General features: G+C 42.5%; 1 protein-coding gene across 1 annotated transcript in view; it reads right to left on the bottom strand.

The window, feature by feature from the left end:
- The window catches only part of LOC121534793 (phospholipid-transporting ATPase IA), a 304,677-nt gene that overhangs the window by 121,276 nt on the left and 158,401 nt on the right, over positions 1–25,000 (bottom strand). Inside the window, 3 exon segments of the mRNA XM_041841366.2 lie at positions 1,105–1,187; positions 4,967–5,072; positions 24,322–24,397. Of these exon segments, the coding sequence (XP_041697300.1) occupies positions 1,105–1,187; positions 4,967–5,072; positions 24,322–24,397 (265 nt within the window).

Raw genomic sequence — 25,000 nt, 5'->3', positions numbered from 1 at the left:
AATCTACACTGGAGTTGCTTGCCAAGGAGACAATGAATGTTCCTGAGTGGGCGAGTTACAGTTTTGACTTAAATCTTTTGCAAGACCTGAAAATGGTTGTCTAGCAGTGATCAACAACCAATTTGTCAGAGCTTCAATAATTTTTTAAATAATAAATGGACAAATGTTGCACAATCCAGGTGTGGAAAGCTCTTAGAAAAACTCACAGCTGTAATCTCTGCCAAAGGTGCTTCTACAAAGTATTGACTCAGGGGTGTGAATACTTATGTACTTGAGATATTTCTGTATTTTATTGTCAATACATGTGCAAAAAACTATTAAAAACATGCTTTCACTTTGTCATTATGGGGTATTGTGTGTAAATATATTTAATCCATTTGAATGCAGGCTGTAACTCAACAACATTTGGAATAAGTCAAGGGGTATGAATACTTTCTGAAGGCGCTGTAAATGGACAAAAAAGTACTTGAAAGAAAACAAATCCTACTTGAACCCATGTCTGCTCCACATTACATTAGTCTTATCCTCAAGGACCTCCTGTCTCTCACAGAGGATGTGTTCCAAATGTCACTCTATTCCCTTTATAGTGCACTACTTTTGACCAGGGCCATATGGGTTTTTAAAAACATTTCACAGTGAGAGAGGGACAATGTAGGTGTCCTGTGGTTACACTGAAAGCACTCACTGTGTCTGTCCCTGTGTTGGCTAAACAAAGGTGTTCATTCCTAGTGTATGGTGAAAATAAATAAGGCACGTTATTGTGCTATATATGTCAAGTTATTTCTCCAAGTGCAATGCTATTTCTATACACAATCAAGCACCTTCTTAATAGAAGGGTCTGCACACACAATGACAGTAGCCTTTCAGTAGAGGGCAGTGTTGGGCAGCCCTACCTCAAAATGTTTGCACAGAAGTTGTACTGTAGATGGGGTAAGTTACCACCATACAATGTATAGCCATGAGAGCTACAGAACAGAAGTGAAAGGCACAATAGCATTGCATTCATTGTCATTATCATGATCAGATAATCTTTCGATTAAACCATAGAAATAGAATCACTAGAATGGGAATTCTATTTCTATGGATTCTACTGCATCTACTCACCGCTTTTATGATGACACTGTCTGGGGTTCTACCGGAGAACACAAAGCCCAGGTTCGCCGCTGCTCTTACCAGAGCCCCCTCGTCTGCAGAATCAGAAGAGAACCCAAGGGAATGTTGGGGGATGAGAAGTGCATCAGAACAGCACCACAAGTATCACATTAGTTTTATTGTATGATGCCACCACTAAAAAGTGCTGACCAAGACAGTTGGGGTCAAACTAAGCAGTAGTAAGCACTTTGAAGAATGCACCAGTGTGCAGATTTAATTTTGTTCTAGACCTCTAAAATGATCAGGCAGTTGTTTTTACGAATGAGTGCTACAACCACCATTTGTATATAACGCTAATTCATCAATACATATTTTAGCCCGGGGATAATAAATACACCTGTAGTACAGGTTATACTGTAGCTCGCATCTGAATGCTTAAGGGCGAGAAAAACCTTTCTGCGTGTTGTTTACAGTTAACTTAGCTAGCTCTCTATTTACGATTACTCTCCATCCCCTTACAGCTCCTTAGCTGGGTTGGGTTCATTAGCCACCAAACGGAAGAAAACTAACTGAAACAGGAAGGTCTACCTGGACTTGTCCAATAGGAAATGTTAATTCTCGTTAGAAAACAATGAAATGCATTATGTATGCATTATGTTGCGCACCCTAATGCACAAAACCCTGTTCTATGCGGTGAGGCTAATGCTCGTCTCATAGTCTTTAAAAATAAAGATAATAAAGGTCGTATTCACCAGAAACCAAACAGAAGCAAACGGGCCAAAACGGGGAGGAACCTACCTGCATTTATCCAATAAGAAATACTTGTTTTCATTTTCCGTTTTGCTACGGTATGCACTAATGAATACAACCCTGACGTATTGTTCTGCAATGAAGTAAAATATTTGTATATACTGTCAAACTCTACAGAGTAATTACAGATGGTAAAAAGAAAGAAGCTCATAATAGTGACATTATCTCTGTTCATAACAGGTTTCCTCTTTTTGTCTCGATCACAAAGGAACGAAGCCAGAGCGGGGAATATACTCTTAATCAGGAACAAAGGAACGAGGCCAGAGCGGAGAGGTTCTGCAGAGTCACTGCGGTAAGCGTCACTTTAAATAGATGAAATGAACAGGCTCTACTGAGATGGGGTGGGGGGGGGGCTGGCAGATCAAAGGAGGAGGAGGGGGAGGAGGAGGACCTTGTATTTCCCTAGGTCATGTTCATTAGTGTGCAACGTTTCAAAACGTTTTGCAACCGAACAAGTCCTGGTCAAATGTTTTGAGAATGACACAAGTATTGGTCTTCACAAAGTTTGCTGCTTCAGTGTTTTTAGATATTTTTGTCAGATTTTACTATGGTATACTGAAGTATAATTACAAGCATTCCATGAGTGTCAAAGGCGTTTATTGACAATTACATTAAGTTTATGCAAAGAGTCAATATTTGCATTGTTGACCCTTCTTTTTCAAGACCTCTGCAATCCGCCCTGGCATGCTGTCAATTAACTTCTGGGCCACATCCTGACTGATGGCAGCCCATTCTTATATAACCAATGCTTGGAGTTTGTCATAATTTGTGGGGTTTTGTTTGTCCACCCGCCTCTTGAGGATTGACCACAAGTTCTCAATGGGATTAAGGTCTGGGGAGTTTCCTGACCATGGACCCAACATATCGATGTTTTGTTCCCCGAGCCACTTAGTTATCACTTTTGCCTTATGGCAAGGTGCTCCATCATGCTGGAAAAGGCATTGTTTGTCACCAAACTGTTCTTGGATGGTTGGGAGAAGTTGCTCTCGGAGGATGTGTTGGTACCATTCTTTATTCATGGCTGTGTTCTTAGGCAAAATTGTGAGTGAGCCCACTCCCTTGGCTGAGAAGCAACCCCACACATGAATGGTCTCAGGATGCTTTACTGTTGGCATGACACAGAACTGATGGTAGCGCTCACCTTGTCTTCTCCGGACAAGTTTTTTTCCGGATGCCCCAAACAAACGGAAAGGGGATTCATCAGAGAAAATGACTTTACCCCAGTCCTCAGCAGTCCAATCCCTGTACCTTTTGCAGAATATCAGTCTGTCCCTGATGCTTTTCCTGGAGAGAAGTGGCTTCCTCGCTGCCCTTCTTGACACCAGGCCATCCTCCAAAAGTCTTCGCCTCACTGTGCGTGCAGATGCACTCACACCTGCCTGCTGCCATTCCTGAGCAAGCTCTGCACTGGTGGTGCCCCGATCCTGCAGCTGAATCAACTTTAGGAGACGGTCCTGGCGCTTGCTGGACTTTCTTGGGCGCCCTGAAGCCTTCTTCACAACAATTGAACCTCTCTCCTTGAAGTTCTTGAGGATCCGATAAATGTTTGATTTAGGTGCAATCTTACTAGCAGCAATATGCTTGCCTGTGAAGCCCTTTTTGTGCAAAGCAATGATGACGGCACGTGTTTCCTTGCAGGTAAACATGGTTAACAGAAGAAGAACAATGATTTCAAGCACCACCCTCCTTTTAAAGCTTCCAGTCTGTTATTCTAACTCAATCAGCATGACAGAGTGATCTCCAGTCTTGTCCTCGTCAACACTCTCACCTGTGTTAATGAGAGAATCACTGACATGATGTCAGCTGATCCTTTTGTGGCAGGGCTGAAATGCAGTGGAAATGTTTTTTTGGGATTAAGTTCATTTTCATGCCAATTAATTGCTATTCATCTGATCACTCTTCATAACATTCTGGAGTATATGCAAATTGCCATCATAAAAACTGAGGCAGCAGACTTTGTGAAAATTAATATTTGTGTCATTCTCAAAACCTTTGACCACGACTGTACAGTGCGACAATTTTACTCGCATATGCTGCAAAATATTTAGCTGTGCTACCCAATTTTTGCAATGATTACTTAAAACTAATCAAATGTATATAATTTATAAAGCCCTTTACATCAGCAGATGTCACAAAGTGCTTATATAGAAACCCAGCCTAAAACCCCAAACAGCAAGAAATGCAGATGTAGAAGCACGGTGGCAAGGAAAAACTCCCTAGAAAGCAGGAACCTAGGAAGAAACCTACTTAACTACACTGAGTGCAGATTCATGACTGTCATACTTGCACCATTACTACAAAGAAAACGACACTGTACTCCTACATTTCTTTGTGTGCTCCTACATTTTTCAACTTAGGCGCACACGTGCTCCTTGTAAAAATGGTCAGCCTAGAGCCCTGCGGTACATATTGGACGAGTCCAGGTGCTCCCTCCATGTTTTAGTCAATTTTCTTCCGCTTGGTGCCTAATGAACACGACCCTCTACAACTTCGAAACATCTAGCCTTGGTGCCTGTTGAACCTGACCCTGCTCTTTACCACTTCGAAACATCTAGCCTTGGTGCCTGTTGAACCTGACCCTGCTCTTTACCACTTCGAAACATCTAGCCTTGGTGGATCAAAGCATATTAAGTCAGATTGACCTTGTATAAGATTAAGGATATTGGGCTTAATGTGCATCCTTTCTGTATTGTTCTGATGTTTGTTCTACTACTGCACAAAGAAATTGCTGTCTTTTGTACAGTGGTCACGTCCCAGTGTCTCTCTCTACCATCTTTGATAAGGTATTGATGTCATTACTTGATATAAATGTGTTTGTGATATTGATGTCTGTATGTGATAATGTTGTCATTATATGTCTGTAGGTTTGAGGGGCTTGGCTAACAACAAGAATAAAGAACACAGGAAATTGAGGCAGGACCATGACAGTAGTCGCCTAGAGACAGCCATTTATTCAACGTCAACAGAGATCCTTTGTTTCTGCATTCTTATATTTGAGCTGTCATTAGGCTGTCATAAGGCTGTCATAGTGCAGTGCTGTGAGGTCAGGACTGCTGGGCCGTACCTGGCGAGGCAGCCTGGTAGACAATCTTATCGTCGGTGTGCTCGGGGACGGCCGTGTGACAGATGGCCAACATGGTTATGAAGTCCAGGATGACAGGAGCCGTGGGCTGCAGAAAGGGAGAGGGGGAAATTAAGAAAGAGAGAAAGGGAGGGGTAGGGAGGGAAAGCGAGAGAAAGAGAGAGCGAGGGGAGCAGGTAGAATGAGAAAGGGGAGGGAGTGAAAGAAAGAGATAGACAGTGAGGGAAAGTGAGGACGCATCACCAATTACCACTAGTAAGTGATGACTCTGCAGTAGTCTCACCTAACAACCACAATGTTACACACACTATCACTTCCAAGACACCTGCAAATAAAAGCCTATATTGAACGACTGATGATCAAACTGAATATGGTGTTGGAAATCTTTTTTGACTATATCTATTTTCTTTATGGTAATAACTCCACCCCCGAAGGACTTGTCTGTCCCCCTAGTGATGATAACACATACGTTCACTCCACAAGATTGCTTCGGTCATAACCTCTGTTCCTTCAAGAACACATGTAGTGTACGTACGCTGAGTGCATGTGATGCTGCTCAGGGCTGGGTTAGGAGTAAGGGTTGCACCCCAAATGGCAATGTATTCCCTACATAGTGCACTACTTATGATGCTGCTCAGTGCTAGAGTAGGGTTGCATCCCAAATGGCACCCTATTCCCTACATAGTGCACTGATTTTGACCAGTGGTCAAAAACAGTGCACTATAATATAGGGAATAGGGTGCCATTTGGGACGCACACAGGGTTAAGGCAGAGAGAGAAGAAGAGCTGGAGGGCTGGTTGCTGCTACTGGTGCTGGGGGTGCTGGGGGTGCTGGGGATGCCCCCCCCCAAAAGCAACAGCATGGAGCTACAGTACAATATGGTTAGTCAACAGCATGGAGCTACAGTATGATATGGTTAGTCAACAGCATGGAGCTACAGTATGATATGGTTAGTCAACAGCATGAAGCTACAGTACAATATGGTTAGTCAACAACATGGAGCTACAGTACGATATGGTTAGTCAACAGCATGGAGCTACAGTACGATATGGTTAGTCAACAACATGGAGCTACAGTACGATATGGTTAGTCAACAACATGGAGCTACAGTACGATATGGTTAGTCAACAGCATGGAGCTACAGTACGATATGGTTAGTCAACAACATGGAGCTACAGTACGATATGGTTAGTCAACAACATGGAGCTACAGTACGATATGGTTAGTCAACAACATGGAGCTACAGTACGATATGGTTAGTCAACAACATGGAGCTACAGTATGATATGGTTAGTCAACAACATGGAGCTACAGTATGATATGGTTAGTCAACAACATGGAGCTACAGTATGATATGGTTAGTCAACAACATGGATCTACAGTATGATATGGATAGTCAACAGCATGGAGCTAGTGTACAATATGGTTAGTCAACAACATGGAGCTACAGTATGATATGGTTAGTCAACAACATGGAGCTACAGTACGATATGGTTAGTCAACATGGAGCTACAGTATGATATGGTTAGTCAACAACATGGAGCTACAGTATGATAGGGTTAGTCAACAACATGGAGCTACAGTATGATAGGGTTAGTCAACAACATGAAGCTACAGTACAATATGGTTAGTCAACAACATGGAGCTACAGTACGATATGGTTAGTCAACAGCATGGAGCTACAGTACGATATGGTTAGTCAACAACATGGAGCTACAGTACGATATGGTTAGTCAACAACATGGAGCTACAGTACGATATGGTTAGTCAACAGCATGGAGCTACAGTACGATATGGTTAGTCAACAACATGGAGCTACAGTACGATATGGTTAGTCAACAACATGGAGCTACAGTACGATATGGTTAGTCAACAACATGGAGCTACAGTACGATATGGTTAGTCAACAACATGGAGCTACAGTATGATATGGTTAGTCAACAACATGGAGCTACAGTATGATATGGTTAGTCAACAACATGGAGCTACAGTATGATATGGTTAGTCAACAGCATGGAGCTACAGTATGGTATGGTTAGTCAACAACATGGAGCTACAGTATGGTATGGTTAGTCAACAGCATGGAGCTACAGTATGGTATGGTTAGTCAACAACATGGAGCTACAGTATGGTATGGTTAGTCAACAACATGGAGCTACAGTACGATATGGTTAGTCAACAGCATGGAGCTACAGTACGATATGGTTAGTCAACAACATGGAGCTACAGTATGATATGGTTAGTCAACAGCATGGAGCTACAGTATGGTATGGTTAGTCAACAACATGGAGCTACAGTATGGTATGGTTAGTCAACAGCATGGAGCTACAGTATGGTATGGTTAGTCAACAACATGGAGCTACAGTATGGTATGGTTAGTCAACAACATGGAGCTACAGTACGATATGGTTAGTCAACAGCATGGAGCTACAGTACGATATGGTTAGTCAACAACATGGAGCTACAGTACGATATGGTTAGTCAACAGCATGGAGCTACAGTATGATATGGTTAGTCAACAACATGGAGCTACAGTATGGTATGGTTAGTCAACAGCATGGAGTTACAGTATGGTATGGTTAGTCAACAACATGGAGCTACAGTATGGTATGGTTAGTCAACAACATGGAGCTACAGTATGATATGGTTAGTCAACAACATGGAGCTACAGTATGATATGGTTAGTCAACAACATGGAGCTACAGTATGATATGGTTAGTCAACAACATGGATCTACAGTATGATATGGATAGTCAACAGCATGGAGCTAGTGTACAATATGGTTAGTCAACAACATGGAGCTACAGTATGATATGGTTAGTCAACAACATGGAGCTACAGTACGATATGGTTAGTCAACATGGAGCTACAGTATGATATGGTTAGTCAACAACATGGAGCTACAGTATGATAGGGTTAGTCAACAACATGGAGCTACAGTACGATATGGTTAGTCAACATGGAGCTACAGTATGATATGGTTAGTCAACAACATGGAGCTACAGTATGATATGGTTAGTCAACAACATGGAGCTACAGTATGATAGGGTTAGTCAACAACATGGAGCTACAGTATGATAGGGTTAGTCAACATGGAGCTACAGTATGATATGGTTAGTCAACAACATGGAGCTACAGTATGATATGGTTAGTCAACAACATGGAGCTACAGTACGATATGGTTAGTCAACATGGAGCTACAGTATGATATGGTTAGTCAACATGGAGCTACAGTATGATATGGTTAGTCAACAACATGGAGCTACAGTATGATATGGTTAGTCAACAACATGGAGCTACAGTACGATATGGTTAGTCAACATGGAGCTACAGTATGATATGGTTAGTCAACAACATGGAGCTACAGTATGATATGGTTAGTCAACAACATGGAGCTACAGTATGATAGGGTTAGTCAACAACATGGAGCTACAGTATGATAGGGTTAGTCAACAACATGAAGCTACAGTACAATATGGTTAGTCAACAACATGGAGCTACAGTACGATATGGTTAGTCAACAGCATGGAGCTACAGTACGATATGGTTAGTCAACAACATGGAGCTACAGTATGATATGGTTAGTCAACAACATGGAGCTACAGTACGATATGGTTAGTCAACAGCATGGAGCTACAGTACGATATGGTTAGTCAACAACATGGAGCTACAGTACGATATGGTTAGTCAACAACATGGAGCTACAGTACGATATTGTTAGTCAACAACATGGAGCTACAGTACGATATGGTTAGTCAACAACATGGAGCTACAGTATGATATGGTTAGTCAACAACATGGAGCTACAGTATGATATGGTTAGTCAACAACATGGAGCTACAGTATGATATGGTTAGTCAACAACATGGATCTACAGTATGATATGGATAGTCAACAGCATGGAGCTAGTGTACAATATGGTTAGTCAACAACATGGAGCTACAGTATGATATGGTTAGTCAACAACATGGAGCTACAGTACGATATGGTTAGTCAACATGGAGCTACAGTATGATATGGTTAGTCAACAACATGGAGCTACAGTATGATAGGGTTAGTCAACAACATGGAGCTACAGTACGATATGGTTAGTCAACAACATGGAGCTACAGTACGATATGGTTAGTCAACAACATGGAGCTACAGTATGGTATGGTTAGTCAACAACATGGAGCTACAGTATGATATGGTTAGTCAACAACATGGAGCTACAGTATGATATGGTTAGTCAACAACATGGAGCTACAGTACGATATGGTTAGTCAACAGCATGGAGTTACAGTATGGTATGGTTAGTCAACAACATGGAGCTACAGTATGGTATGGTTAGTCAACAGCATGGAGCTACAGTATGATATGGTTAGTCAACAACATGGAGCTACAGTATGGTATGGTTAGTCAACAACATGGAGCTACAGTATGATATGGTTAGTCAACAACATGGAGCTACAGTACGATATGGTTAGTCAACAACATGGAGTTACAGTATGGTATGGTTAGTCAACAACATGGAGCTACAGTATGGTATGGTTAGTCAACAGCATGGAGCTACAGTACGATATGGTTAGTCAACAGCATGGAGTTACAGTATGGTATGGTTAGTCAACAACATGGAGCTACAGTACGATATGGTTAGTCAACAACATGGAGTTACAGTATGGTATGGTTAGTCAACAACATGGAGCTACAGTATGGTATGGTTAGTCAACAACATGGAGCTACAGTATGGTATGGTTAGTCAACAGCATGGAGCTACAGTACGATATGGTTAGTCAACAACATGGAGTTACAGTATGGTATGGTTAGTCAACAACATGGAGCTACAGTATGGTATGGTTAGTCAACAGCATGGAGCTACAGTATGATATGGTTAGTCAACAACATGGAGTTACAGTATGGTATGGTTAGTCAACAACATGGAGTTACAGTATGGTATGGTTAGTCAACAGCATGGAGCTACAGTATGGTATGGTTAGTCAACAGCATGGAGCTACAGTATGATATGGTTAGTCAACAGCATGGAGCTACAGTACGATATGGTTAGTCAACAGCATGGAGCTACAGTATGGTATGGTTAGTCAACAGCATGGAGCTACAGTATGATATGGTTAATCAACAGCATGGAGTTACAGTATGGTATGGTTAGTCAACAACATGGAGCTACAGTATGGTATGGTTAGTCAACAACATGGAGCTACAGTATGGTATGGTTAGTCAACAGCATGGAGCTACAGTATGATATGGTTAGTCAACAGCATGGAGCTACAGTATGGTATGGTTAGTCAACAGCATGGAGCTACAGTATGGTATGGTTAGTCAACAACATGGAGCTACAGTATGGTATGGTTAGTCAACAACATGGAGCTACAGTACGATATGGTTAGTCAACAACATGGAGCTACAGTATGATATGGTTAGTCAACAACATGGAGCTACAGTATGGTATGGTTAGTCAACAACATGGAGCTACAGTACGATATGGTTAGTCAACAGCATGGAGCTACAGTATGGTATGGTTAGTCAACAACATGGAGCTACAGTACGATATGGTTAGTCAACAGCATGGAGCTACAGTATGGTATGGTTAGTCAACAACATGGAGCTACAGTATGGTATGGTTAGTCAACAACATGGAGCTACAGTATGGTATGGTTAGTCAACAACATGGAGCTACAGTATGGTATGGTTAGTCAACAACATGGAGCTACAGTATGGTATGGTTAGTCAACAGCATGGAGCTACAGTATGATATGGTTAGTCAACAACATGGAGCTACAGTATGGTATGGTTAGTCAACAACATGGAGCTACAGTATGGTATGGTTAGTCAACAACATGGAGTTACAGTACGATATGGTTAGTCAACAACATGGAGCTACAGTATGGTATGGTTAGTCAACAGCATGGAGCTACAGTACGATATGGTTAGTCAACAGCATGGAGCTACAGTATGATATGGTTAGTCAACAACATGGAGCTACAGTACGATATGGTTAGTCAACAACATGGAGCTACAGTATGGTATGGTTAGTCAACAACATGGAGCTACAGTATGGTATGGTTAGTCAACAACATGGAGCTACAGTACGATATGGTTAGTCAACAGCATGGAGCTACAGTATGATATGGTTAGTCAACAGCATGGAGCTACAGTATGATATGGTTAGTCAACAGCATGGAGCTACAGTATGATATGGTTAATCAACAGCATGGACTTACAGTATGGTATGGTTAGTCAACAACATGGAGCTACAGTATGGTATGGTTAGTCAACAACATGGAGCTACAGTATGGTATGGTTAGTCAACAGCATGGAGCTACAGTATGATATGGTTAGTCAACAGCATGGAGCTACAGTATGGTATGGTTAGTCAACAGCATGGAGCTACAGTATGGTATGGTTAGTCAACAACATGGAGCTACAGTATGGTATGGTTAGTCAACAACATGGAGCTACAGTACGATATGGTTAGTCAACAACATGGAGCTACAGTATGATATGGTTAGTCAACAACATGGAGCTACAGTATGGTATGGTTAGTCAACAACATGGAGCTACAGTACGATATGGTTAGTCAACAGCATGGAGCTACAGTATGGTATGGTTAGTCAACAACATGGAGCTACAGTACGATATGGTTAGTCAACAGCATGGAGCTACAGTATGGTATGGTTAGTCAACAACATGGAGCTACAGTATGGTATGGTTAGTCAACAACATGGAGCTACAGTATGATATGGTTAGTCAACAGCATGGAGCTACAGTACGATATGGTTAGTCAACAGCATGGAGTTACAGTATGGTATGGTTAGTCAACAGCATGGAGTTACAGTATGGTATGGTTAGTCAACAACATGGAGTTACAGTATGGTATGGTTAGTCAACAACATGGAGCTACAGTATGATATGGTTAGTCAACAGCATGGAGTTACAGTATGGTATGGTTAGTCAACAACATGGAGCTACAGTATGGTATGGTTAGTCAACAACATGGAGCTACAGTATGGTATGGTTAGTCAACAGCATGGAGCTACAGTATGATATGGTTAGTCAACAACATGGAGTTACAGTATGGTATGGTTAGTCAACAACATGGAGTTACAGTATGGTATGGTTAGTCAACAGCATGGAGCTACAGTATGATATGGTTAGTCAACAACATGGAGCTACAGTATGGTATGGTTAGTCAACAACATGGAGCTACAGTATGGTATGGTTAGTCAACAACATGGAGTTACAGTACGATATGGTTAGTCAACAACATGGAGCTACAGTATGGTATGGTTAGTCAACAACATGGAGTTACAGTATGGTATGGTTAGTCAACAACATGGAGCTACAGTACGATATGGTTAGTCAACAACATGGAGCTACAGTATGGTATGGTTAGTCAACAACATGGAGCTACAGTATGATATGGTTAGTCAACAGCATGGAGTTACAGTATGGTATGGTTAGTCAACAGCATGGAGTTACAGTATGGTATGGTTAGTCAACAGCATGGAGTTACAGTATGGTATGGTTAGTCAACAACATGGAGCTACAGTATGGTATGGTTAGTCAACAACATGGAGCTACAGTATGGTATGGTTAGTCAACAACATGGAGCTACAGTATGGTATGGTTAGTCAACAGCATGGAGCTACAGTATGGTATGGTTAGTCAACAACATGGAGCTACAGTATGGTATGGTTAGTCAACAACATGGAGCTACAGTATGGTATGGTTAGTCAACAGCATGGAGCTACAGTATGATATGGTTAGTCAACAACATGGAGCTACAGTATGGTATGGTTAGTCAACAACATGGAGCTACAGTATGGTATGGTTAGTCAACAACATGGAGTTACAGTACGATATGGTTAGTCAACAACATGGAGCTACAGTATGGTATGGTTAGTCAACAGCATGGAGCTACAGTACGATATGGTTAGTCAACAGCATGGAGCTACAGTATGATATGGTTAGTCAACAACATGGAGCTACAGTACGATATGGTTAGTCAACAACATGGAGCTACAGTATGGTATGGTTAGTCAACTGGCTTCCAATAGAGCATCCACTACATATTCATAATATATGGAAAACTAGAAAGGGTAATCTTTTCTGAAGAAAAAATGATGTGCTTGCTTCAGCTCTCTGAATACTGTACATACAAATCATATATGGAAAATGAGAGCCTCCAGTTCTTTAATTATTGTTCTGACACAAGATGTATATTGACTACCACTTATTTGTACCAAATGGAGTTCCCGATCATATGCAAAACTCAACCAAGGACAAGCAACTATAAAAGAAAACGTACGCATATGATTACTGCAGCTTTTGTCATTACTGTCCTCGGGTCTGCGACGCAAGCTCTTTGAAGAGATATGGCCAGGCGGAGAACAGAGGCGCAATAAAAGAGAAAAGCCTGACAAAAATCAAAGGCATTCTTCCAAATGAGAGTACTATTACAGACCAGGTGGCTGTTTGGCCGCGCTCCCTGTCACAGCAGAATGCTAATCGAGTTTGGGTGACAGGTAGGGCTTGCATGTGTGCGTGCGTGCGTGATGGTCACCTAAGAGGAGAGAGTTAGGGCGAGGGCACTGCAGACAGCTCCAATTTGTTTTATTTTATTTAACTTTTATTTAACCCGCGAGACACATTGAGTCCTTGGTCTCATTCACAGGCGTGCCCTGGGAACAACAGTCACATCAGCACACACACAACATACAGTTGAAGTCGGAAGTTTACACACACTTAGGATGGAGTCATTGTTTTTCAACCACTCCACACATTTCTTGTTAACAAACTATAGTTTTGGCAAGTCGGTTAGGACATCTACATTGTCCATGACACAAGTAATTTTTCCAACAATTGTTTACAGACAGATTATTTCACTTATAATTCACTGTATCACAATTCCAGTGGGTCAGAAGTTTACATACACTAAGTTGACTGTGCCCTTAAACAGCTTGGAAAATTCCAGAAAATGATGTCTTGGCTTTAAAAGCTTCTGATAGGCTAATGGACATAATTTGAGTCAATTGGAGGTGTACCTGTGGATGTATTTCAAGGCCTACCTTCAAACTCAGTGCCTCTTTGCTTGACATCATGGGAAAAAAATTTTTGACCTCCACAAGTCTGGTTCATCCTTGGGAGCAATTACAAATGCCTGAAGGTACAACGTTCATCTGTACAAATAATAGTACGCAAGTATAAACACCATGGACCATGCAACCGTCATACTGCTCAGGAAGGAGACGCATTCTGTCTCGTAGAGATTAACATACTTTGGTGCGAAAAAGTGCAAATCAATCCCAGAACAACAGCAAAGGACCTTGTGAAGATGCTGGAAGAAACAGGTACAAAAGTATCTATATCCACAGTAAAACGAGTCCTGTATCGACATAACCTGAAAGGCCGCTCAGCAAGGAAGAAGCCACTGCTACAAAACCGCCATAAAAAAGCCAGACTACGGTTTGCAACTGCACATGGCGACAAAGATCGTACTTTTTGGAGAAATGTCCTCTGGTCTGATGAAACAAAAATTGAATTGTTTGGCCATAATGACCATCGTTATGTTTGGAGGAAAAAGGGGGTGACTTGCAAGCCGAAGAACACCATCCCAACCGTGAAGCACGGGGCTGGCAGCATCGTGCTGTGGGGGTGCTTTGCTGCAGGAGGGACTGGTGCACTTCACAAAATAGATGGCACCATGAGGAAGGAAATTGATGTGGATTTATTGAAGCAACATCTCAAGACATTGGTCAGGAAGTTAAAGCTTGGTCGCAAATGGGTCTTCCAAATGGACAATGCATACTTCCAAAGTTGTGGCAAAATGGCTTAAGGACAACAAAGTCAAGGTATTGGAGTGGCCATCACAAAGCCCTGACCTCAATCCTATAGACAATTTGTGGGCAGAACTGAAAAAGCGTGTGCGATCAAGGAGGCCTACAAACCTGACTCAGTTACACCAGCTCTATCAGGAGGAATGGGCCAAAATTCACCCAACATATTGTGGGAAGCTTGTGGAAGGCTACCCAAAACGTTTGACCCAAGTTAAACAATTTAAAGGCAATGCTACCAAATACAAATTGAGTGTATGTAAACTTCTGACCCACTGGGAATGTGATAAAATAAATAAAAGCTGAAATAAATCATTCTCGCTACTATTATTCTGACATTTCACATTCTTAAAATAAAGTGGTGATCCTAACTGACCTAAAACAGGGAATTTTTACTAGGATTAAATGTCATGAATTGTGAAAAACTGAGTTTAAATGTATTTGGCTAAGGAGTATGTAAACTTCCGACTTCAACTGTACACAATATCCATACAATATACACATTAGCCATTATAATCAAATAAAACAAACACATTAATCCCTATAAAAATCCTTAACCAATTTCCTAAATTGACCCAGGGACACCAAATCATCCAAATGAAGTGCCAACTGGAGACTACTAGATCTCTCGAACTCTGTGGATACCAAGGGAGTCATCATCGTTAATCAACCCTGTGACCTTGTATTATAACCTGAAATTCTCAATTTCAACAACGATGTTAAGTATGTTGGAAGCTTGTGGAGTAGGGCTTTATAAACAACAAGAGAGTAATGATGTGATCTGTGTCTTTAAAGGGGTCCAGACAACTTTTTGGTAAAGGAGGCAGTGATGAGTGTTAAAACTGTCAGATGTAATAAAACAAAGGGCGCTATGATAAACCAAATCAAGGGATTTTAGAGTTTCTTCAACAAAATACCATGATTAACAGTATCAAAGGCCTTAGACAGGTCTATAAACAAAGCAGCACAACTCATTTTAGCATCCAAAGCATTGACAAGGTCATTCACAACTAATGTGGTGGCTGTAATACTGCTATGCCCTGGTCTAAACCCTGATTGGTTTACATTTGAAATACATTTCTCAGTCAAAAAAGAATGAACCTGCACATTTACAAACGACTCAAGAATCTTAGTTAGACAAGGAAGCCAAGAAATCGGTTGGTAATTGTCAAGATCACTGCTATCACCACTCTTATGAAGTGGCAACACATATGTAGATTTCCAAACTTTGGGAATAATTCCTGAAGACAATGTCACATTTAAAATGTGAGTTACTGAGGCAACAATGAGGGTCGCTGCACGTTTTAGCAGACCAGGTTCCAAATGATCTGCCCCTTTAGATTTGTTAATGTCTAATGCTAGCTAGGCACCAAGGACTTCCTTAACAGAGAATTGCCTGAAAGAAAACCCCAGACCAACATTTTCAGTATCAATCAACAAATTACCTCCATTAATATCCAGAGTTGGCTTCGAAACTGAGTCAAAAATATAACCCGCAGGAGTAGAATGGTGATTAAATGCATTAATTATGTCAATTTTATCAGTAATGGTGCCAGAGACTAGATTCATTTGATGGGGAAGAGAAGAAGAGGTACAACCCTTCAGAGATTTAACTATTTTCCAGAACTTGGCCGGATTCCCTGCACAATCAGATTTTGCTTTTCTAACTAGTTTTACACAGATTTCTCAATCTCTTAGAGGATTGCCAATCTGGCTTGAGTCTGTAAATCCTGCTTTGGCCCAGACAGCATCTCTATTGTGTATAACTTTGGCTAACTCCGGTGTAATCTGTGTCATGGCGCCAGTGACGGACAACCACTGCTTCGGATGTGACCGGTGTTGGAAGTTTAGGGGGACTTGCAGCAAGTCATGTAAAACGATTATGCCTCCCTATCTCCCTGCCTTCTATCTCGGAGCAGTAAGCAAACCAACCAACAAACAAACAAAACAGACACAGAGCCTGCATCCCAAATGGCACCCTATTCCCTTTATAGAGCATTACTTTTGACCAGGGTGACTCAAGAGAATGTGAAAAGCACCAGAGGGCCATGTTTATTTTTGTAGGCACCCCTCCACCCCCAGCCCACCAATGCCGCCGCTCGCTGTTGTTTCAACAGGGTTTCCCGCAAACAGCCAGGAGCAGTGTAAAACTGTTGTTAATGGCTGGGATGTCATATTTAAGGAAGTGTGACCTCCGAGCACAGTAAGACAAACACAGACGTGCAAAGGGGAAAGTGTTTGAATTTAGTGCATGGAAGATGTGTTATGGTAAGGCTAGGCGGTTGGTTGGTTGGTTTTGCAGCTTTAGCACAGGTTTGCTGGTTTACGATCCCAGATAAAATCTCCTAGTATTGTGCCCTTGAGCAAGGCACTTAACCCCAAGAGGTGCTGTACTGTAACTGACCCTGTGTTCCTCTAGAATATGTGAGTATTTGTGTTGTATGGTGGTGTTGACAGCAGAGCAGAAGATGTTGTAGTAGAAGTACAACTAAGCCACCATATTCTGGTTCAGTTTGCCTCAAGAACAAGGTAGAGGATGCTGGTAAGATGCATGAGCAGCACAGCAGATTCTACAAAGCAGGTTGAACGCCTGTGCTTTATGGAAGAGAGCTTTCATTCTCTACCTCAGTGGCATTATATCACAACTACAATCTCTCCACACTTGAAAAGGTGTCTCTTCAAATAACGCAGGGGGGTTTAAAACAGGTGGAGGTTTTCCATCCAAGCTAATCAAATCACAAAAAAAAGAAAATGTCTCCAATATAAAACAAAAGAAACACCAATAGCATCCATAACAATATTGTTAATTCATTCATTAATTAGGCCTAATTAATGCAATAACACCAGTGACCACATCATTATCATCAACAAATCCTTACAGAGGATTGTGGTATCCAAACAACAAACAAACGCTTGTTCACTTTGTATGTAATTAGGGCTCAGAGTTTGCAACACACCACAGATATCTATATGTAATTAAAACGGATCCTACCCACAAACTAATTAACAGCGCCGAGGAGTTTGCGCTGTCATAACACAGCAAACATCACAATGGGATTACTTCCTCTCCCGGGTGACGCCGCGCTAGCTGATTACATAATTAAACTTCACATCCTGCCCCCCACGCCGTCTAGTGACCTGATGACTCAACCAGCCAATCAATCACATATTTGTATCCATCTCACTTCTCACAGACAGAGCGCTACGCAGCTACGCTACAGGAGGTGGCAGCTGCCTTTGAGTGTCACCAGTGGTTGCAGGATTTTTGAAAGCAGGATTTTAAGGCACATTTCTTTTTAACTGTTTTTCTGAGTTGAATAGCATGACAGACTTGAATAAAGCGTGGAAGATAATACTGTATGACCACATGCCCCTATGTATTCCACAAATAATATATGCAATATAGCAGACGCTTTTATCCAAAGCGACTTACAGTAGTGCATGCAAAAAATTTTGTATGGGTGGGCCCAGCAGGAATCGAACCCTCAACCCAAGCACCATGCTCTGCCTGAGCCATACAGAACCACTAAGCCACCAAGCAGTCAATCACCCAACCCCCCCATGTGGACAATTCAAAGGGACACCCAGAGTAAGATGGGACTAGATATTGCCTATTTTACCAACATCAAACCAAGCAATTAGAAAAAGTTGTATGACTACACAGTCACACCACCACTGATGAGTTACACGAGAAGCCTTGCTGCATAAGTAAATGATGATTGCTGTATTCAAATAGGCGTGTAATTGTATTAAACACAATATGCAAATAAATATCCCTTCATCCTGTCAGAATGAGTTAGACTGTGTACATGCCAATAATTACGCTGGTTTCCAAGGACAACATTAGTCACTTTTTCATCATGATTAAATGAACACTAATACCATAGACACCACAGTGGAGCTGATTTATGCATCAATTTGATGCCATAAATACAACCTATTAAGTAACACTTTACTTTTATGTTACCTATAAGGACTTCACAACACATTCATAACATATACTGTACATACAGTGGGGAAAAAAAGTATTTAGTCAGCCACCAATTGTGCAAGTTCTCCCACTTAAAAAGATGAGAGAGGCCTGTAATTTTCATCATAGGTACACGTCAAATATGACAGACAAAATCAGGAAAAAAATCCAGAAAATCACATTGTAGGATTTTTTATGACTTTATTTGCAAATTATGGTGGAAAATAAGTATTTGGTCAATAACGAAAGTTTCTCAATACTTTGTTATATACCCTTTGTTGGCAATGACACAGGTCAAAGATTTTCTGTAAGTCTTCACAAGGTTTTCACACACTGTTGCTGGTATTTTGGCCCATTCCTCCATGCAGATCTCCTCTAGAGCAGTGATGTTTTGGGGCTGTCGCTGGGCAACACGGACTTTCAACTCCCTCCAAAGATTTTCTATGGGGTTGAGATCTGGAGACTGGCTAGGCCACTCCAGGACCATGAAATGCTTCTTACGAAGCCACTCCTTCGTTGCCCGGGCGGTGTGTTTGGGATCATTGTCATGCTGAAAGACCCAGCCACGTTTCATCTTCAATGCCCTTGCTGATGGAAGGAGGTTTTCACTCAAAATCTCACGATACATGGCCCCATTCATTATTTCCTTTACAAGGATCAGTCGTCCTGGTCCTTTTGCAGAAAAACAGCCCCAAAGCATGATGTTTCCACCCCCATGCTTCACAGTAGGTATGGTGTTCTTTGGATGCAACTCAGCATTCTTTGTCCTCCAAACACGACGAGTTGAGTTTTTACCAAAAAGTTATATTTTGGTTTCATCTGACCATATGACATTCTCCCAATCCTCTTCTGGATCATCCAAATGCACTCTAGCAAACTTCAGACGGGCCTGGACATGTACTGGCTGAAGCAGGGGGACACGTCTGGCACTGCAGGATTTGAGTCCCTGGCGGCGTAGTGTGTTACTGATGGTAGGCTTTGTTACTTTGGTCCCAGCTCTCTGCAGGTCATTCACTAGGTCCCCCCGTATGGTTCTGGGATTTTTGCTCACCGTTCTTGTGATCATTTTGACCCCACGGGGTGAGATCTTGTGTGGAGCCCCAGATCGAGGGAGATTATCAGTGGTCTTGTATGTCTTCCATTTCCTAATAATTGCTCCCACAGTTGATTTCTTCAAACCAAGCTGCTTACCTATTGCAGATTCAGTCTTCCCAGCCTGGTGGAGGTCTACAATTTTGTTTCTGGTGTCCTTTGACAGCTCTTTGGTCTTGGCCATAGTGGAGTTTGGAGTGTGACTGTTTGAGGTTGTGGACAGGTGTCTTTTATACTGATAACAAGTTCAAACAGGTGCCATTAATACAGGTAACGAGTGGAGGACAGAGGAGCCTCTTAAAGAAGAAGTTACAGGTCTGTGAGAGCCAGAAATCTTGCTTGTTTGTAGGTGACCAAATACTTATTTTCCACCATAATTTGCAAATAAATTCATTAAAAATCCTACAATGTGATTTTCTGGATATTTTTTCCTCAATTTGTCAGTCATAGTTGACGTGTACCTATGATGAAAATTACAGGCCTCTCTCATCTTTTTAAGTGGGAGAACTTGCACAATTGGTGGCTAACTAAATACGTATTTTCCCCACTGTACCACATTCATAAGTAGTAACAGGGTTAGAGGCAATTCAGTCAATTCAGGAAGTTCATTTCAATTCAGTCTTCAGGAAGTTCATCTCAATTCAGTCAATTCAGGAAGTAAACAGAAATTTAAATTCCAATTTTCCTCAATGATTTTCAATGATGAAAATGTGGAATTGAAATTGGAATAACATAAGTTGACACACACATTTATGAAATGCGTATGTACTGGATATCAATGTGGTATATACACACATCTACCCAGTCAGTGAGGCCCATTAAAAGACTCAAAAGCTGTGCTGCTGTATGAAACAGGGTCAGGTTCATTAGGCACAAAGAGGAAGAAAACAGACTGCAACAGGGATGGATAAAAAAAAACGCTAACGCTTCCTTTTCTGTTGCGCCGACAGACATGGCAGCTCTGCTTCTAGCTCCTAAGCAACTTTGCAGTATTTTATTTTTTTGTGTGTTATTTCTTACATTTTTTGCCCAGATTGTTTTTTTTTGTGTCATTACATACAGCTGGAAATAACTTTTGGATATCAGAGTGGCGGTAACTCACCAGCATTACAACCAGGAATACGACTTTCCCGAATTGGATCCTTTGTTCGTACCCCCCAGGGCAATTTAACTTATCCCTGGGGCTGCTCCAAGTCGCCGCCGGCGGAGAAGAGGTATTCGGAGTGGACTTCTCGTCCAACTCAGGAGGCGGGCACACCATCTCCCACTTCCAAGTATATTACTCGTTAATGTTCAGTCTCTGGACAATAAAGTAGACAAGCTCAGGGCGAGGATCTCCTTCCAGAGAGACATCAGGGACTGTAACATACTCTGTTTCACGGAATCATGGCTCTCCCGGGATATACTGTCCCGGTCAATACAGCCAGCTGGGTTCTCAGTTCATCACGCAGACAGGAACAAAGAACTCTCCAGAAAGAAGAAAGGCGGGGGTGTATGCTTCATGATTAACTACTCATGGTGTGATTGTAATAACATACAAAAACTCAAGTCCTTTGTTCACCCAGCAATCAAATGCTGACCGTATTACCTCCAAAGAGAATTCTCTTCAGATATAGTCACAGCCGTGGATATTCCCCCTCAAGCCGATACCACGACGGCCCTCAAGGAACTACACTGGACTATGCAAACTGGAAACCACATATCCTGAGGCCGCATTTATTGTAGCTGGGGATTTTAACAAAGCAAATTTGAGGAAAATGCTACCAAAGTTCTATCAACACATTGACCATAGTACTCGCTTAGGGAAAATACTAGATCACTGCCCTTCGCCTTTTCGAGATGCCTACAAGGCCCTCCCCCACCCCTCCCTTCAGCAAATCAGATCACGACTCTCCCTTGCTCCTCCCTTCCTATAGGCAGAAACTCAAACAGGAAGTACCCGTGCTAAGGTCTATTCAACGCTGGTCTGACAAATCGGAATCCATGCTTCAAGATTGTTTTGATCATGCGGACTGGGATATGTTCCGGGTGGCCTTTAAGAATAACATTGACGCTTACACGGACACGGTGACTGAGTTCATCAGGAAGTGTATAGGTGATGTTGTTCCCACGGTGACTGTTAAAACCTACCCAAACCAGAAACCGTGGATAGATGGCAGCATTCACGCAAAACTGAAAGCGCGAACCAACGCATTTAACCATGGCAAGGTGACTGGGAATATGGTCGAATACAAACACTGTAGTTATTCCCTCCGTAAGGCAATCAAACAGGCAAAATGTCAGAACAGAGACAAAGTGGAGTTTTAATTCAACGGCTCAGACACGAGGCGATGTGGCAGGGTCTACAGACAATCACGGATTACAAAGGGTAAACCAGCCACGTCGCGGACACTGACGTCATGCTCCCAGACAAGCTAAACACCTTCCTCGCCCGCTTTGAGGATAACTGTGCCACCGACATGGCCCGCTCCCAAGAACTGTGGGCTCTCGTTCTCCGTGGCCGACGTGAGTAAGACATTTAAGCGTATTAACCCTCGCAAGGCTGCCGGCCCAGACGGCATTCCTAGCCGCATCCTCAGAGCTTGCGCAGACCAGCTGGCTGGAGTGTTTACGGACATATTCAATCTCTCCCTATCCCAGTCTGCTGTCCCCACTTGCTTCAAGATGTCCACCATTGTTCCTGTACCCAAGAAAGCAAAGGTAACTGAACTAAATTACAATCGCCCTGTAGCACTGACTTCTGTTATCATGAAGTGCTTTGAGAGGCTAGTTAAGGATCATATCACCTCTACCTTACCTGACACCCTAGACCCACTTCAATTTGCTTACCGCCCCAATAGATCCACAGATGATGCAATCACCATCACACTACACACTGCCCTATCCCATCTGGACAAGAGGAATACCTATGTCAGAATGCTGTTAATTGAGTATAGCTCAGCCTTCAACACCAGAGTACCCTCCAAGCTCATCATTAAGCTCGGGGCCCTGGGTCTGAACCCCACCCTGTGCAACTGGGTCCTGGACTTCCTGACGGGCCGCCCCCAGGTGTTGAAGGTAGAAAACAACACCTCCACTTCGCTGATCCTCAACACAGCCCGACATCAAGAGAGCCCCTGTGTTGAGGATCAGCGAAGTGGAGGTGTTGTTTTCTTCCTTCACCACCTGGGGGCGGCCCACAAGGGTGTGTGCTCAGCCCCCTCCTGTACCCCCTGTTCACCCATGACTGCGTGACCACGCACGCCTCCAACTCAATCATCAAGTTTGCAGACGACACAACAGTAGTAGGCCTGATTACCAACAATGATGAGACAGCCTACAGGGAGGCGGTGAGGGCCCTGGCAGAGTGGGGCCAGGAAAGTAACCTCTCTCTCAACGTCAACAAAATGAAGGAGCTGATCGTGGACTTCAGGAAACAGCAGAGGGTGCACCCCCCTATCCACATCGACGGGACCGCAGTGGAGAAGGTGGAAAGCTTCAAGTTCCTCGGCGTACACATCACTGACAATCTGAAATGGTCCACCCACACAGACAGTGTGGTGAAGAAGGCACAACAGTGCCTCTTCAACCTCAGGAGGCTGAATAAATTTGGCTTGGCCCCTAAGACCCTCAGAAACTTTTACAGATGCACAATTGAGAGAATCCTGTCGGGCTGTATCACCGCCTGGTACAGCAACTGCACCGCCCGCAACCACAGGGCTCTCCAGAGGGTGGTATGGTCTGCCCAACGCATCAACGGGGGCACACTGCCTGCCCTCCAGGACACCTACAGCACCTGATGTCACAGGAAGGCCAAAAAGATAATCAAGGACATCAACCACCCGAGCCACGGCCTGTTCACCCCGCTATCATCCAGAAGGCGAGGTCAGTACAGGTGCATCAAAGCTGGGACCGAGAGACTGAAAAACAGCTTCTATCCCAAGGCCATGAGACTGTTAAATAGCCATCACTAGCCGGCTACCACCCGGCTACTCAAGCCTGCACCTTAGAGGCTGCTGCCCTATATACATAGACATGGAATCACTGGCCACTTTAATAATGGAACACTAGTCACTTTAATAATGTTTACATACTGCTTTACTCATCTCATATGTATACTGTATTGTATTCTACTGTATTTAGTCAATGCCACTCCGACATTGCTCGTCCTAATATTTATATATTTCTTAATTCTATTATTTTACTTCTAGATTTGTGTATTGTTGTGAATTGTTAGATACTACTGCTCTGTTGGAGCTAGGAACACAAGCATTTCGCTACACCCGCAATAACACCTGCTAAATATGTGTATGTGACCAATAACATTTGATTTGAACATGTTTTCCGTTGCGTGCCCTAATGAACACGACCCAGGCTTGACATCTCTCCTAACGTCCTCCTCCTCACCCCACCTCTGCATGCCAGACTCTGCCAGTGGGTGGCGGGGAACCCTGGAGTTACTTACGTTATTATTTTGGAGGTTTTCCAGCAAGTTGGGGTCATTAAATCCGGCCTCCTCAGATGACGACTGTGTGCTGTGGCTGTGAATGAGAATGAGAAAAAAGGACACCGGTAAAAAAAACACTATCACAAGGCTCCATTACTACAACAACACAAGAGCTTAAGTAGAGACTCTTTTTAAAATTCTCCAGAGAGTATGTTATAACAACCTTTTGGGAAGCCTGCAGCCAGCAACTGGCCTGAAATTACTCCACAATGCACCAGATGCAGGGGAAACGGACCTGGAGTCCCTGGTGACTCTCAACTTCTGGGTAACAGTCATTCATTTTCCTCCCCCTTACACATGCAAAACCCTCTCTACCTCCTCCCCCATCCATCCCCAAGAATCCTTTCTGTTTTCGCTCAATAGAAAACAATGCAACAGAGACAGTTACGTTATAACATCGGCAGAGAAGAAACAGTAACTGAACAAGATTCCTGATATCTATTAATAATATCTATTTTCAGCAGAAAAAAATTCTAAATAAAATACAAAATATGAAACATATAATAACACAAAAGTGTGTCACTTCCGAAAAACCCCCCACAACTTTGTGTTGGTATTGCCTGTTTCAGGTATTAAAATGTAGACTTCTTTTCCACTTTTACAAATCACTGTTGCTATATGACTTGCTGTTTGGATT

The sequence above is a fragment of the Coregonus clupeaformis genome, chromosome 2 (assembly GCF_020615455.1).
Source record: "Coregonus clupeaformis isolate EN_2021a chromosome 2, ASM2061545v1, whole genome shotgun sequence".
Lineage (NCBI taxonomy): Eukaryota > Metazoa > Chordata > Actinopteri > Salmoniformes > Salmonidae > Coregonus > Coregonus clupeaformis.
Note: the sequence above shows the minus strand (reverse complement) of the source record. Positions and strands in the feature narration are given on the sequence as shown.